This window comes from Seriola dumerili, unplaced genomic scaffold (genome assembly GCF_002260705.1).
Source record: "Seriola dumerili isolate Sdu_G_001 unplaced genomic scaffold, Sdu_1.0 BDQW01000002.1, whole genome shotgun sequence".
Taxonomy (NCBI): Eukaryota; Metazoa; Chordata; class Actinopteri; order Carangiformes; family Carangidae; genus Seriola; species Seriola dumerili.
Window position 1 is genome coordinate 7,686,791 of NW_019174257.1, and position 16,162 is coordinate 7,702,952.

The 16,162-nt window shown below is 41.0% G+C and overlaps 2 protein-coding genes across 4 annotated transcripts; one reads left to right on the forward strand and one right to left on the reverse strand.

Moving 5' to 3' along the window:
- Positions 1-452: 452 nt before the first annotated feature.
- babam1 (BRISC and BRCA1 A complex member 1) lies at positions 453-5,095 on the reverse strand. 3 transcript variants are annotated; one of them, XM_022738495.1, is made up of 9 exons: positions 5,063-5,095; positions 2,903-3,348; positions 2,741-2,799; positions 2,532-2,652; positions 2,328-2,406; positions 2,183-2,207; positions 1,959-2,088; positions 1,698-1,784; positions 453-1,379 (listed from the first exon to the last, which is right to left on the reverse strand). In XM_022738495.1, exons 2-9 carry the CDS (start codon positions 3,332-3,334, stop codon positions 1,179-1,181), a joined length of 1,134 nt encoding a protein of 377 aa, XP_022594216.1. In that variant the 5' UTR covers positions 3,335-3,348; positions 5,063-5,095; the 3' UTR covers positions 453-1,178. The 3 variants fall into 3 exon arrangements, with proteins under 3 accessions (XP_022594216.1, XP_022594208.1, XP_022594199.1); XM_022738487.1 differs by lacking the exon at positions 5,063-5,095 and adding an exon at positions 4,085-4,120; XM_022738478.1 differs by lacking the exon at positions 5,063-5,095 and adding an exon at positions 4,002-4,112.
- On the forward strand, positions 4,455-14,705 carry mcc (mutated in colorectal cancers). Its single transcript, XM_022738467.1, has 14 exons — positions 4,455-4,633; positions 5,383-5,597; positions 5,824-5,960; positions 6,291-6,454; positions 6,748-6,936; positions 7,184-7,431; positions 7,894-8,034; positions 8,213-8,301; positions 8,450-8,585; positions 8,880-9,114; positions 9,813-9,974; positions 10,791-10,888; positions 11,728-11,850; positions 11,965-14,705. The coding sequence occupies exons 1-14, from the start codon at positions 4,628-4,630 to the stop codon at positions 12,128-12,130; spliced, it is 2,109 nt and encodes a 702-aa protein (XP_022594188.1). The 5' UTR covers positions 4,455-4,627; the 3' UTR covers positions 12,131-14,705.
- Positions 14,706-16,162: the final 1,457 nt, after the last annotated feature.

Consider the following 16,162-nt stretch of genomic DNA (forward strand, 5'->3'; position numbering starts at 1 on the left):
CAGGAAACCTAATGGTTGCAGACTAAGATAAAAAAACCTCTCAAGTCCAGACACCTTTAGGGTGACAGGAAAATATATATCTAACATTGAAGTAATATTCATGCTGTAGGTGGATAAGAGATAAGATTTTCCACAGTAGGTGCTTAATCGTGCTGTCATACAGGCCTGTAGATTTAGAAATTTGAGTGACAGTGATTACGAACACTTACACTTAAACTTAAAAAAGTTTAGCAAGATCAGTTCAAAACTGATCAAAGTCTGATCAAAATTTAGAATATTAAATATAGTTTATACATATATATGAAACTGCCCCCTACTCTCACAGACCTCAGTAGCACTTTGACAAAGCCTTTGAATTCAGAGTTGGCTTCATCTCACGAGGGAATCTGCTGCCATCTCCTGACAAAACAGTAGAAAGCACAAAATTCAGTACATATATGAACAATGACAAATATGATTAAACATATCTTTTTAATACCCAGAAACAGCTTCGAAAAGCTTATCTATACAATGCGTTTCAAGTGCAGCTAGACCGGCCGTACAAGGGCCTTTTTCACAATCAAAGCTTCAACGCCACAGAGATCATTGTCAAGAAAAGTTTTAAATCAAATGAGGCCACATCTATATTACTGTACATTCTTCCATTGTCTGTGTAACATACAAGAGTGACAAATGAACAAATGATTAAAAACAACCCCTTATAAAATAAAAAAATACATTAAAATAGGCAACAAAGGTGGAAATTACCAAAGGGGAAAGAAACATTACAGAAGTTGTAACTTCCATGATACAGTACATCATATTACAGTTCATTACTTGAATGTCCCAAAAGGCCTGCTATGGAAAACTGTCATGTGTACTGTAGTTTGTTTGATTTCCTCCTTTAAGACTTACTGCTCACAACTGGATCATTGTATTACTTCCGCAGTTTAGAACAGTGAATGACTCATTCATTGTTTTACTGAAACACAATGATAGTGTTAATAGAAACCTGCAGAAATACCTTTATAACTACGCCTAGTTTTCCTAAACATTTTTAGGAATTATTGCTCTCTAGCAGGAAATGGAAAAAACTCTTAAGTAATAAAGTGTACTTGGAAAAAACCCCAGCCCCCTATCTGACAAACTACAGTGTGTAAATTTCACAGAGAAGCAATGCTTTGTGAGTGCGTCAAAGTTTAGACTGTTGCCTCAATGTCCTGGGGGTCCTCCCCCTCCAGCAGGCTGTAAGAAGCATGACTCTGGAAAGGTCTCTGTAAAGGGTGAGCCAGAAGTTTGGCCATGCAGTTGTGCAGCTCGAGAGCGGGTCCACTCAGGGAAACCTCGAAGCGATAGCAAACGCCCTTTGAGTCCAGGTTGCAGAAAGAGGTATAGTTGTCCTAGCACAGACACAGAAAATTTAAATTCAGCGAGTGTCAGAGAAGCATTGATAGTTACAATGAAGCACCAAGGGATATTTTCATGTAAAAAAAAAAAAATTAATTTAAAAAAAGCTTTAACTCCACTCTTCATGCTGGATGGACAGAAGCACTTAAATACAGTGCAGGAAGATATCTCCAACAGGCAAGTCACAAATTAGTACTGAGAACAGATGTGCAACTGAGGAGTTATAGTACTGCTTGAGTAATCTAACACAGCATTTTGTCATATAACTACTGTATGCAACCAAAACCCACTTCATCAGCTGCTCCACTCACCCTCCAGCTCGTCTCATCCCCCTGCTCCTCCACCCCGTTGTGTAGGTAGACCACATCAAAGAAAAAATATGGAGACTGTAGCATTTTCTGCAGCAGGACACAAGAACAAGCAAGACTTTCACTTCAAATTAAGGTTAGCTCAAAGCAGCCAACAAGATACTGGAAGATACTGCATATTGAAAAGACTAATGGTATATAGCACTGATGCTGGGTATGAAGGACAGAAAGGAAAAGGGGATATCGCAGCAGTGTTGTACTTACACTAACAGCCTCAGAAGGGTTGAACTGAAGCTGTCCTGCATGTCGGCTGTAGATGAGCACGGTCCGCACCACATAAGGAGGTGGGATGGTCTGAACGTTCTCCATCAACGGTAGCTCAATCTTCTGGCGACTAGGAAGACAAGAGACGATGGGATGACCCTCAGCTAAGTAACTTTTCATGTGTTTTATGAGACCATAAAGGATTGTAGTCAGAATCTACTTACATTACATTAAGAAGATCCTCCAGGTCTACAAAAGAAAGTTAAGGCTACAATTTAAGAACTAGAATTCCTTTAATATCCTATGTATCGCTTCATGGCATGAAACTTATTTTCATTGTTTTAGAATTTGTTTTAAATGAAAGGATACTGAAGGACTCGCACACGTTGGTCTCCAGATCATACAGACAGCTGCACAGCTCCCGGGGGTCAGACGTGAAGCCCGACAGCTGACAGACATACACATATACATAAGAAGAGGAAAGAGAAGATAGTATAAAAAAGAGACATGTTGCATCGATACACCACGTAGGCACTCTATGTAATATAATAATATAAAAACTACCAGACTCACCCATAGGGCATCATCATTGACTACAACCAGGGCAAACTCATGCCGTTTGTCAATCTTGTGTTTAGTTCTGACAAACATCTCAATCATCTTCTGAGAAATGTTCAGGGCATTTGTTTTAGACCTAAATAGAAAGATAATCAAATCAGGCAGAGGTGACAAACATGAAACACTACGACTGGGAAATATTGATTCACTTTACTGTAGCTTACCCATTAAAAGATTCTAACTTTGGCAAAGACATCTCTTCGGAAAGGTCTAAGCAGATAATCTGTAACAATGAAGACAACATCAGATAAAAGAAACCTTATGCTGAAAAGAAGCTTTGATTTTAATGTGGAAGCTCATAAATCAGAACTGTAATGTAGGCCTACCACTTTCTCTGGGCAGTTGACACGGGGAACTCGGAGCTGGTACTCTGCTGGTGGAGGGACAGAGGTTGCCAGTGGGGGCTGCTGCTGCGTAGGCTTTGGCCTCTCTTTGGCTGCAGCAGCTGCAGTAGATAGAGGCACTGAAGCACTGGCTGCAGCCGCCACTGCAGTTGCAGCTGGAACTACAGTCTGAGCAGCAGCTGTTGAGACAGTGGTGGTGGTGGAACTCGGAGGACTGTCGCTGGTTGAAGCTTCGCCCTCCCCCTCCACACGACTGCCCACAGCAGGCTGAGATATGTTTGGGTTACTGCTGCCTCCCAGGCTGCCCGTGCTGCTACGACGGTCCTCAGCACCTTCAGGGTTGGAGCGTGTCCGTGGTCGCAGCTCCACCAGACGCTCCTCGCCGTCTGCTGGACCAGGCTCTGGTGTCTCCATGGATACAGAGGTTACTAAGGATGTGGAGATGAAGTGTTAGTTTGGCCATGCAGAGAAACTTTTTAGACAGAATATCCTTTACATTAACATTAACATTTAACATTGGCTGGCACCAAGTGGTCTTTCTACCTACCTCTCAAAAATGATCAACAACAGTTAAAATTACAATTCAACTGTTTTTTAATACTAAAAATATCTAAAGAGTTTTTTTTTTTTTTTTTTTAATTGAATCACACTACTTGTCCTTATCCTGCAATGAGCGTAAGAAAGCTGCACGAATTACCCCAGCCCACCCAGTCTGCTCCAATCTAATAATCATACTTTCAAAAACATCCCAGTTCACAAAACATAAAAGCAGTGCTACACAATACAGGTGCGATTCTGTTTGTCTGAGCACACAGTGGAGTGTGTAGGAAACTGAAGAAACAAAACTCAAACTTTGTAGAATGTAGTATTGGTTGAAAACTGCGTCTGGAAAGCCTGACAGTCAGCCCAAAGGAGTAACAAACATTTTGTGCAGAAAAAGCTGGTGGAGCAAGGTGATGTTTGGTGACAGAGCAGTAGCGTCTTAGCTGTTAGCATTGGTTAGCTTTACTGTAAATTACGCTAAATCAGACAAATTGTTAAGCATGAGGTGCGTTGGGTTTAAATGAAGAATCTGACTTACGTGAATAACAAGTAAGACGCGTCTAGGATTTAATTAAGGTAAAACTCATTGGAAGTGCAAAAATATATCAACGATTAGCTTACATCTGTTTTGAACGTACAGCTTCCTATCCGGAAGTGATTCAATCCGGAACTGCGAAGTCGAATGGCAATGTGGGTAATGAAGTTTATGGGGTTAGTAAACTTCCGTTTCATCTTCTCTTATTACTACCACATTTGTGTTTATGTTCTCACTCGCGTCTGTTTATTTGTCAGCAGGAAAACGCAAAACGTAGTGAGGCGTTTTGAGAGCAGCTCTGGATATGCAGAGTTCACACACTGGTCATTGTCTACTAAAAAAGCATGGAAGTTAACTGTGGACAAAACAGGAAAGGACACAACGTGACGGAATGGGTGGGGATGACTGTCTAAGTGTTTTCCACTTACTTCATTCATCCCAGTAAACAGGCAGACATGCAGAAAGCAGACTGTCGCAGCGACTGACTGACTATTGGAAAATATAATTACAGCAGATCAAACTAGCAGAATAGAAGAAAACACCTCCTCATTTTATCAAATGTTTAATTGTAGGCAGTGAACATCACATCAGGAACTCAATCACTGCTGCAGGCATCAAGATCAAGAAGTATGGAGGTAAGTTGTGATGAAGAGTCCCTGTGTTTACCTTGAAAATATGTCACTTAACATAAGGGGTGTTGCATGACCTGGAGCACTGGTATACTTGACAAAGTCTGAGATTGTAATGAAGATCAAATGTATCACAATGTGAAATGCCTTATACAGATGCAGACTGTCCGACATAATCTACAAAATAATGACTACTGTTTACAGAATTATAGCACTTTGTATCAAAGTTGTACATTTTCTGACCAGTGTCAATAAGTATCAGAATTTTTGATGAATGATTTTACTGATATTATCCTCCCTACGTTCAAATACTCAAGTGAAGTTGAGATACTCAATTGCCATTTTGGAATATTTCTAGGCATTATACATAGTTTATGGCAGTATAAAATAGAGATATTTTGTTCTAATTTCATGGTTTTTAGGCATTTAACCTACCGTCTTTGTGCAAAACAAAAGATGGTCTGGTCCAAAAATATTTGCTAAGCAGGAAGTTGGATCTCAGGATGTTTTAACTTCCTCCTTTTCCGCTGCTCAAAACAATAGCGACTAAACAATACAGCAACAATGTCTGGATCAAGACCATAACAGATTTTTAATGTGGATACATACTGAGGGATTATTAAACATGAGCCACTCGTCAGTGAATGATTATTCCGTATGTATTTGGCAGTATGAGTAGAACTGTGCAAAAAAGTGATGATGATTTTATTGCCTTACAATCTAAATTATCCACACACCTCCCCATGCTTCTGCAGGATTCCAGCCTGGTCAGATGTGACAGCCTGGATACTGGGTCAGGGTGTGACAGGGAGGTGATTGACCATATGACCTTTGACCCTGAGGGCTCCGACTCCACAGCAAACCTCGAGCCTTCACCAGCAGAATTGGCTCAGTGTGAGGCGGAGGTGGGCACACTACTCAGCATCATCGCTGAACTGAACAAGAAGATGGGGTCATTAAAGGCACCGAGGTAACATTAATGACGTGTGTGATGAGACATGTAACAGCAGCGATGTATTTAACTTTAGTACTAATTACGTCCATAAATTAAGTCTGAAATAATGTGCTTGGCTTGACTCTGAATTCAAATGTTTGTGGGACCATGATTATTGTATATTCTTCTATAATTTATAGCATGTCTCCACATGATCACAGAGGTATTAATGGCAGAAATGTTCTCTACTCTTCCTCTGCAGTGAACCAGGGGACCTGAGACCACCAGGACCATGCAGGCCTTTGGTTCCTGACCTTTTGTCTCACAGACTGGTCAGAAGCAGCCCAGAGAGACATGTTGTCTCTGCTGCCACATCTAAACCTGCACTGATTGACCGAGGTTGGCACCAGCACTGTGTTACTTTGTCTTCGCTCAGTAGACCTAATCCTTTGATCCTGTGCAGCTGTACTGTATATAGGTGATCTTTCCTCCCAGCAGGCAAGACAAGAAACAATGTCCAAAAGAACAGCTGATGCATTATTTTAAATATTCGGTCTAAGTCTGTAAAATACTGCGAGTTATCTTGAGGAAAAACACAGTGAGATTGGAATGGTGAAAGCAACTTTTATATTTTCCTATTAAAAGAAAGATGCTATTCCTGCACATAAAATACATAACTGTCTCTCACTTCGTCTATGATTGACTGGACCTCTACTTTACATCCTCTAGGGGGCAGTGGTGTAGTGTGGACAAAGCTGCAGGAGGTTTTATCATCAGTGGAGGACTCCATCAGCTGTAGAAGGACCTGGGCCGCTCCCATCACAGCTTCTGACCAGGACAAGCACGAAGAGCATCTGAGAGCAGCGCAGGAGAGCTGGGTTAAAGCAGCTGAGGTGTTAATGCAGCAGCAAGTTCATCATGGTTCAATGACGCGTTTGAATTTTTGTTATTACCTCTGCACATTAGACAAAAAGACTAATGTTAGGTCAAATTTACTGACAGATATTTCGAAACCAACTTGATCTACACAATCTTTTAGTTTTAGCTTTTCTCTGATAAAAAAAAAAAATGTCCAAAAATGTCATAAAGAGATTAGGCATTGCTGTCTCAGTTGAACAGAAAAATGTTACAGGCTCTCTCTAGATTCCCATCAGCCCCTTTAGTAATGTTGGCTCACTGGTTGCAGATGTTGGAGGAGATGGAAAAAGAGTTTGGGATATCGTGCCCATCAGCCCTGCCAAAGGACCAGTATCAGAGGGACACCGTGGATCTGGAGAAACATGACTCTGCTCTCAGAAGCACCTCTCACAGTCACCAGGAGGAGCTGGAGAGAGCACAAAACACAATCAGCCAGATGGAGGAGGAGAAGAACAAGGTGGGAGTTATTCCTCCATCAGTTATTTTTTATGAATGGTTGAAGGCAAAATATAAAAATGCCAATAAGATGATGACAATGAGTACAATTTATGAAGCCAAAGACTAGATCTTATAATATAATTCAGTTTGACCCACCTCTGGCTTGGAGTTTTCAGTCATAGCGATGTTTGAAATAAACAATAATGTGGTTGATTCTGTGTGTTCAGACAATAATAAATGTAGTACCCTTTCCTCTTGTCTTTCAGCTGGCTGGTCTCCATAAGGCCTGGAGGTCAGGCAGTCGCTCTCCTTCCTACCGTCCCACTGCTGGGCCTCTTAGTCCAGACTTGGCCTCTCCTCCCTTTCCTGGTTCTCCTTTACTCCACAGAAGAACAGCCAGAGGTCCGACACCTCTGTCTGCTGGGGGAGGCGGCTCTCCACTGGGCTCTGTTAACTCTGGCAGTCCTTGTCCCAGCCCCATCAGCCTGGAGTCCGAGACAGAACGACTGAACAGGTGAGTCTGAGGAGCAGCCTGGGACGTTTCAAAGTGAGAAAAAATCAGCTCCGGCATACTGTGGAGGAAGACTTGATTTAAATTTATTGACCTTTGTCTGGTATTTCACTTTGTAAATAAGTCAGAAGTAATTACAGTGCATGGGAACTGTAAGTTATTTAGTCCAGTTAGTGACCATCCAAGATTCATATCATGAAAAAATAATTGTAATTTATTTTTTTTATTTATGTTTTTTGTTTACATTTTGAGCAGTGACCTATTCAACTTTGACACTTATTTGACTGGAATAATTACACTGAATATCCAAATAGCCAGAAACTAGTGACTGGCTGAGGCTTCACTCAACCAATACAGTAAAAGTGTTTCCTCCTCCACAGCAGCTTTATTATTTGTATAATTAAACTGATTTGTGAAACAAAATACTTGCTCTTAAACCCCTCATCCTCCCTCCCATCAACCCAGGTACATCGAGAGGCTGAAGGCTAGAAATGAACGTCTGACTGCAGCTCTGGAGCGAAGGAAGGGAGAGTCGGAGCAGATCACTATCACACTAAACAGACTTGAGTCCGACTGCTCTGCCCTGCAGTTGGCTCTCAAATACTGGTACGCACATAAAACACACCTGTCACACCACTACAAAGGCCTGTCTGCACGTATATGTATATTCTTTGTCAGTGTTACAATGTTGTTTGACGTGTGTCCAAATAATAGATGTGCATGGGTCAGCATTCTAACAGCGTTAATTCGGGTTCTTCTCATCTTGTGTGGTTGTGATTGACAGTGAGGAGTGTGAGGAGGCCTACAGCGAGCTACTGTCACTTTATGAGAGCAAGAGGCAGCAAAGCATTCCTCTGCAGACAGACCCAGCAGGTGTTTGAATACCACTTTTTTAATACTGCCTACAACCCAGTGCACTCAGACACTTGCATATATAATAGGTATGCATGTCATTCACACAGATACACACACACACACACACAAACACACTGTCGGACTCACAGTTTTGTTCTCCCATCAGAGGCTGTCGGTGACAGGCAGCAGCCCGACAGTCCATCATCTCAGCTCAGGAACATGGGAACTGAAGAGCTGTCCACCTCCTTCTCAACAGCAGGGGTCACAGAGGAGACGGAAACACGGAGTTACACAGGGCAGAGGTGATGCTTTAAATTACTGTTACACTAACAAGCAACATCATAGGAATGGGCAGAAAGGAAATTATGTCTCGCTGATGACTATAGATCAGACTGACGGACTTAAATTACAGATAGAAAGATTAAAAGTTTGCAAACATTGCACATATCATTCTTTCCCTCCACCAAAGATCAACATGATATTGGCTAGATTTTTCAATAGCTATTAGAGATGACTCAGTGTAGTTTTGCATTTGAAATGTGGACATTTCCTGGACCAGATTTATGGCTAGCCATTCACTACCTATAACCCCACAGGACACCTGAGCTGGTGAATCGAGAGGCTGCTCTCCGTCAACAAATTGAGCGTCTGAAGAGGGACCGGGCAGCCATTTGCCTCCCGAAACCAAGCCCAGGAGTGGAGAGCAAACTGAGCCCTGAAACCGGTCACCCAGCTGGGTCACGAGGGGGACATGTGGTTAAAGATAACGTCAAACCTCCTGATGTGAAGAAAGAGAAGGCTTCCCTCTTCTACGAACTCATTTCTGTCAGGGTAGGGGCTTTGCGTTCATGGCCTTTGTTTAGATTTATGGGAAAAGTGGAAATTCTGCCAGAAAATGAAGAAAAAAAAAAATTAAAATATCAGCCCAAAGTTTGCTGCAAAGACATGCAAGAAAATGTTTGGCGCACATTATTTGGCGTGTACATACAGAGAAGTGTTAGAGACACTGCTGGAAGATCTTAGAGGTCAGTGAGGGCCAGTAAGGCATGAACTGAGTGACCCTTAATTATCAGTTTAATTCATCCTGAGCATTGATTTTAAGACCGGGATTGACAAACATATATTTCCTCATTATATCCAACCCTTTAACACCCGACCTCCCCTGGAGCTAGCGTATTTTTAAGGTTCCAGTTGTACTTTGCCTTGCATTGTACCTGAACTGCACTTCTTGAAAGTGTACACTAACCTATCAGTACATTAATTACATATTCATATTATCTTACATTTATTGTGTGGTCTGTAAAAAGGCAGCCCATGATGCTCACTGCAAGCAACTCTTTTTTTTTTTTACTTTGGTGATTCATGGCAGCGATATTAAATCCAAATTATATCATCTATTAGTGATGGTAAAACCTGTCATGATGAAATTTCTGCAACTTGTGCTTATAATATTAATTTAAACATTCCCCCTCTATGATTTTATTAAGTCTTTATATACTATGGTTTATGGTTTAACTGTTTTGGTTCAGGAGGAGATGTCAGATCTGCGAGCTCTGATCCGCCTGAAAGAGAAAGACCTGAGGTGTCTGGAGTGGAGTTTAATGGCCCAGAAGGCCCAGGAAGCAGCTGGAGTTTTCATCCCTGAAAGTCTCAGAGAGGAGCTGGAGGAGGATCGTAAGACTGAACAACAGGTAGGACAGACTCTTACATCAGCAACATAGGCTTTTTTTTTTTCTTTCTTTTTAATTTTCCAATAATATAAAGTCAAGGTGAAATGAGCAAGAGGGAGCAGGACTTTGGTCTACTGTGACAGACCCGATTCAAATCTGGGTGTCCCACATGGGAAATCATACATCTACCAAAGCAGAATCCCTCCAGGCCAAGAAGGATATTTTGGTTCCACAAGGTCTTCTGCTGGGCTGTCCTGTCGCTGCAGCACAGATTTCTGCCGCACCACACACCTTTATCTTTGTCAAATGATGGAGAACTGAACAGCTTGAGGTTAACACGGCTTTATGTGTAGCTCTCTATGACTTCAGACTCCACATGTTAGACTATCTCGATGTGCATAAAAATGCCTCAAGGATTAGAATCTCACTCTAAAACTGACTTCTTTTCTTCTTTGTGGTTTAAAAGAACCCACGTTTTATAGATACACATGATCAGATCTGATCTCTACTTTATCCTGTTAACTATTTTAGCCAAAATCATCCCACTCGGCTTATAATAAATAAACAATAATGTTCCTTCCCCTCAAAAAAAAAATTCTACCAAAGGAAAGTTGATTTTTTTTTCTGTAAATATTAGATATGTTTATGTCTTCATGCTTCTAAAAATGTCTATGAGGGAGGAAAAATCATTATTCGGTTGAACTGTTGACCTGCTTCACTTTAGATGGTCACAGGCTGAAAAGGTTTGGACCCACCATGTTTTCTAATAGTAAGAGAATTGAGTAAAAGGGGCTTTTTTAGCTTTAAAGATAATCCTAAATGAATGTTATATTTCAGAGGCTCTGTGAGACCACAGCTAAACTGGGTGGTGATGGGGACATTGCCGGACCTCGAACCAGGCCCATTCTGAAAGAGCTCCAGGCCGTCCTGCAAAGGTGAGGAATTCTGTATGTCCCAAACCGAGGACTCTAAATACAGTTGATGTGCAGGTAAACTGTCCATGCAGAGGTTGTGAGACAAAAAAAAAGGAGTCTGCTTTCTCTTTGTGAAGTTTGTATTCACAGTTGACTGAAGTCCAATGTGACACATATTGTATTTTTCCTATTTGTGTAAAATGGTTGAGTTGGTTTTGATTTTTTTTGTGTACTAACTGCTAAAGTAGTATACTGTGACTATTACTATGCAGTATATAGTGTATAGAATTACAATGCAGTATGGAAATGGGAGAGGGTGACAGTAAAATAAATCATCAGTAAAATCATCTAAGAGGGAAAATACAGAATTTGACCGTTATGAAGATAGAAATAACGATTAGATAAACATTACTTGAACCACCCCCAGATGAATGTAATGTCACCTGGTAATATCTGATTAAGATTTAAAACATATATCATATATAATGAATGTAGTCAGTGTAAAATGAATCCTTAAGGCGTCTGTTGCGTGGTTTCAGTAGACACCGCTGGGTTTGATCTGTTGCTTAGGAACGATATCAGCAGAGATGCAGACTTTGGACATAAAGAGCTTCTAGTTCTTCAGTCCATTTTCTCACCTGACCTTGAGTTGTTAATGCTCCTAAATAAAGCACTGCTGTAAACAGTCCTCATCACATTTGTCTGAGGTCAATGACACACCTCCATTACAGCGTTCATGATTCTTTACATAGATTTTTATAGGATTTCTGTGAGGAAATATCTTCAGTGCCTCAAGCAAAAAGAATATCTTGACAGTATATTCTCCTTTCTGTTTCATCTGATCATATGTTTGTTTTCAGGGAACAAGCCCTGAAGAAGAGATTAGCTTTAGTCCATGACTCATTGAGCACAGCTCTCTCAGACAGCGCCTCGCACAGGAGGGACAATGGAGAGCAGATTGCACGGCTCACACAAGCTCACAGGTAAATAGCTCTAGAACAGTATTTGATAGGCTGTTGTCTTTGTTCATCATCATCCAAACAGAAGCTCACGTGCAAACGTGGATGAACTGAACTGGGGTGTGTCTTTTGTTCCAGTAAAGCCTTGAGCTCGTATCGGCAGATTCGCAGGAAGTATCGGGAGCAGGTATGGCGGCTGGAGCAGAAAGTGGTGGCCATGACGGAGAGTCACCACAACCAGAGTGGAGCACCAAAAACGGCAGAGGAGGCCGTGGAGTGGAGGAGGGAAGAGACTATTTTGTGACTCTGTGATTCTCCAGTAGTCAGCAGTCAGTTCAGGCGTTCTGGCTCTTGAGAAGTAAATCTAGAGTATGTAGGCCAATAGAACATGGAAAACGCCATGAATTCCAGTATGTGAGTTTCCAGTAAACCGAACAGGATTCCAGATCTTAACTTGTCCAACAGGACTCACGCATCAGAACGAATTCCTTATTTCAAAGAAACAGCTGTCATGCAGTCATGAATGCGTGAGGTTGACTCAAGGACTCATCCCACTGAGGACCTCGGGACTGACCTCGACAATGCACATGTCCTTTTTCCCGCACAAGCAGACTCAATAAAGCCTCTCGCTGGCCGTGCTGTCGTGACAATGCTCTGAGAAGGGGGATGGGGCCCAAACAATGGCTGATGTGCACACAAAATGTACAGCCAGCCCGTTTGTCTTCTTTGCACTTTCATAGTTCTCTCCATCTCTCTGTCTGTCTCTGTCTCTCTCTCTCTCTCTCTCTCTCTCTCTCTCTCTGCCTTTCACTCTTTACATTTCTATTAAAGGGTCATTTCACCCAAATTGAGAAAATAAAATCTCACTTATCTCTGGTGGTATCTAGCCATGCACATAGATTTGTCTATTTTTGAGCCCTTCACTTTGTCACAGGTTGCATGTCAGTTACATGCAGTACAACTCAGATCGTTTCATTCAAAGAACTATGAAGAAAACTATTCACTGTCACAATAAAGAAGTGAGCATTCGAGTGAAGTCTGACAAAATCAAACAATTTTTGCAGCAGAAAATGTTTATTTCCTTATTTCCAATCTTGTTAATAATCTCAAAACCCCTCAGATTTATTCTGTGAGGTCCTGACCCCACACTGGGAGTCACTGGATTAATGTTGGCCTTGATGATTTTAGAAACATCTGCCTTATCCTTATGGCAAGTATAGCAATATCTTAACACATGGACAAATCTAAAAATAAGAAAAATAAAAAACTCAAATAGTTTGTTTTTTTATAATTTGAGTGAACCAACCCTTTAAAACCCCACCAGTTTATCTCTTACCTTCTCCTCATAGCCATCTTTTACTCTTTACATCTTACATACACCTCAGTTTCTCCGCCTTTAACCCTCTCCCTCCATCTTCTCTCCCCGCTCATCTCTCAATCATCTTTGCCCCCTCTCCCCCCTCCAGCCGACCCTGTGCCCTGACCCGCCCGAGCCGGTCAGCTGCAGCTGTGACCGGCGGTCAGGAGGTTAAGGCAAAGGTTGAGTGTCACACCCCCCAGGGTCACAGCGATGCCTGGCTGTTGTGTTAGCCGGTGAATGGAGGGTTCATAGTGCCAGACGAGGTGGCGAGCCCCCGACGCCCTGACTCTTGCCCGAGCTTGCCCTTTCCCGAGCAGAGGTCACCGCAGAGGGCCTGTCCTCCGCACTGCCCCCATACCTCCAGGTCACCATCGCTATTGTTGTAATAGCTGCCATTAGAGCAGATGATACAATTATCGTTCCATTTTGTGTTCCCTCTCTCTAAGGTCTATGTTGAGCTTCTAAGCTCTTCAAAGGTTTTTTAGATGACATGACTGTTGTAACCTCTGGGTGACTCTTGCATCAAAAGAGACAAAATGTCTCAGAAAGAAAAAGGTATTTTAATCATGATTGCTCAGTGTATGTGCATCCATACACTGACGGGAGAAGTATTCAGGTCTTTTTACTAAGGTGAAAGTATCAACACCAAGTAATCTTACTCAAGAAAGTGTATTAAAAGTATCAATGTAAAAGTGCTTCTTCAGAGAAATGGCTACAGTGACTGATATTGTATTAAATATCACAGTATTAGATTCCTGTGAATGTAGCATTTTACTGTTGTAGTTTGTTAAGCTGGAGCTAATTGCACCTACCTTATATACAGTTTAGTTTAATCTGTAACAATGTTCTGTATTTTATGAACCCATCATGATTATTTATGTAAAATACTAACATGTAAAGTATCTTGTAAGTATAGATGTCAAATACATTTAGTAAAAATTATTTTATTATTTTACTATATTTGCATCTACCTTTGGAGTAAAAGTATAAGTAAGAGTAGCATGGAACTAAGTGACATACTTGAGTAAATGTATTTTGTTTCCTTCCATCACTGCATCTACATCAGTATTGCAGCTTCGTGTTTATGGTAATCTATAATTACTGCTCAGTCTCATGATTTTAACAGTGCCACTGCATCATGGTGAAAAACTATTTAGGTCTTTTCCTTAAGTAAAAGAAGGAACACCATACTTTACAAATACACAATCACAACTAAAAGTCCTGGATTGAAAAGAATAAAAGCATATACTTATATATACTTTTAAATATTTGATTATTTGATTATTCCTGCTGATCATAGACGTGATGTGACTCATCATATGTTTTGTTTGTAAAAAGTTAAATTTGAAAAGTAACTAGTTACCATAACCAATGTGGAGTAAATACTATATACTACAATACTATGAATGATAGTACAATTCTGAGATGTATGGAAATACTGCAGTAAAGTACAAATATTTCAAAGTTGTACTTTAATATAGTATTTAAGTAAATGTACTTATTCCACTGCTTGAACTCACTAAAGTGCTGGGGCTTTTTAAATAGCTCTAAAATAAATATTCTTCGAACACACTTTTAAATTTCTGTGTTGAATTAATATCACATTGGTTTAACCTTGATCCCACATGAAAGTTAATGGTTTAATCTAATCTAGCTCAGGATACAGTTATTGCAGATACGTCTGGGATGAAATATGCATTGAAATACAGTTTTGTAAATATGCACTAATGACTGTGTAAGATAAGAAAGTCAAACAAAGCACATGAGAGCTGAATGATTCTGGTATTTAAATGGTCACTTTTTTGGAAAGGTATAAAGACTATAACAATCTCATCTGGCAGATTTTAAGATCCACATTTCTGGACACATTTCTTCCCCCGACATGTAACAGCCAGTGCTCGGGCCTGTGGAAAGGAGAGTTTTTCAGTGCCTGGGAAAAATACCCAAAGCATTATTAGACAATGACAGAGGCTGTCAATCAGTGTGGGGGTGGAAGCAATCACACACACAAGCACATGCAGGGGGGTAGTGACCCGGGGGTTTTAGGTCAACTCATTTACTCTCTGTATCTGTTCCTCATTTTAATAAGTTGTCCCTCTGTAAGCTGTATAAAGAGATCACAGCCTGTGCCTTCATCCCCGTGCCCTTTCTTTCTCAAAGCCATTAGCTCACCTGTCACAGCCACTCCATATCCCCTCTCATCTCCTCCTCCTCTCTATATCTCTCTGTTCTATGCTCTGTGCTGTGGGATGCTGACATGCTGACCTGACACCTCTCTCCTGAGCTTTCTGACACCAGTCTGCCTGTGGAGAGGTCGGGATGATGGGGTGCTATCGGCGTTGGAGAAGTGTGAAAGAGATTTGACCTCAATCAAACGGCCTATCACATCCGCTTTGTGCTCTCACCCACTCAAATAATGACAGCAAACAGCTCAAACCAACAGGCCACCACGGCATTACACTGCCCCCGGATGAAGAGGGAAGTCTTGTTGGATATTATTGTTGTCCGTTGAAAATGCATTTACATGCTTAAGATCCTATTATAGGATTGCACGCACGCTTGTCAGTAGGTTGAGAAAGTTGTTTGATGCCTGAAATTCATCCCATTGGATCGATGCCACAATGTAGATCAAGCTATAATATTAATACTTTCTAATTGTAATTCCTGAAACTTTGACATTTTAAATGTTTACAACTAACACTCTCAGCATTAGGTAGACTATGTGCTTGGATAACATACAAAGGCCTTGCTTTATTTTGTTATTTATATCATGATTTATGAAAGAAATTATGTATTAGGGCACAGGACACTGCACAAAATTGTTTTCTATTCCAATTTTCAATGCTGCATTTCTGATAGAATTTTCTGATTAGACAGTAGAAAGATCACAATAAATGAGGGGAATGAGATATGGAGAATTACGTTTGACAATGGTCCCTGGCCAGACTTGAAAGAGGAATGTTGTGGTTCATAGTT

Bases quoted from the DNA above. Each gene is read 5' to 3' on its own strand.
- babam1 (XM_022738495.1), bottom strand. From the start codon at position 3,334: ATGGAGACACCAGAGCCTGGTCCAGCAGACGGCGAGGAGCGTCTGGTG. The intron at 2,208-2,327 runs GTATCCTTTCAT...TTTCTTTTGTAG, and splicing joins CAACGTGTGCGAGTCCTTCA to ACCTGGAGGATCTTCTTAAT. The intron at 1,380-1,697 runs GTGAGTGGAGCA...TGTCTGTGCTAG, and splicing joins GGGATGAGACGAGCTGGAGG to GACAACTATACCTCTTTCTG.
- mcc (XM_022738467.1), top strand. The intron at 6,455-6,747 runs GTGTTAATGCAG...CACTGGTTGCAG, and splicing joins GCTGGGTTAAAGCAGCTGAG to ATGTTGGAGGAGATGGAAAA. The intron at 7,432-7,893 runs GTGAGTCTGAGG...CCATCAACCCAG, and splicing joins GAGACAGAACGACTGAACAG to GTACATCGAGAGGCTGAAGG.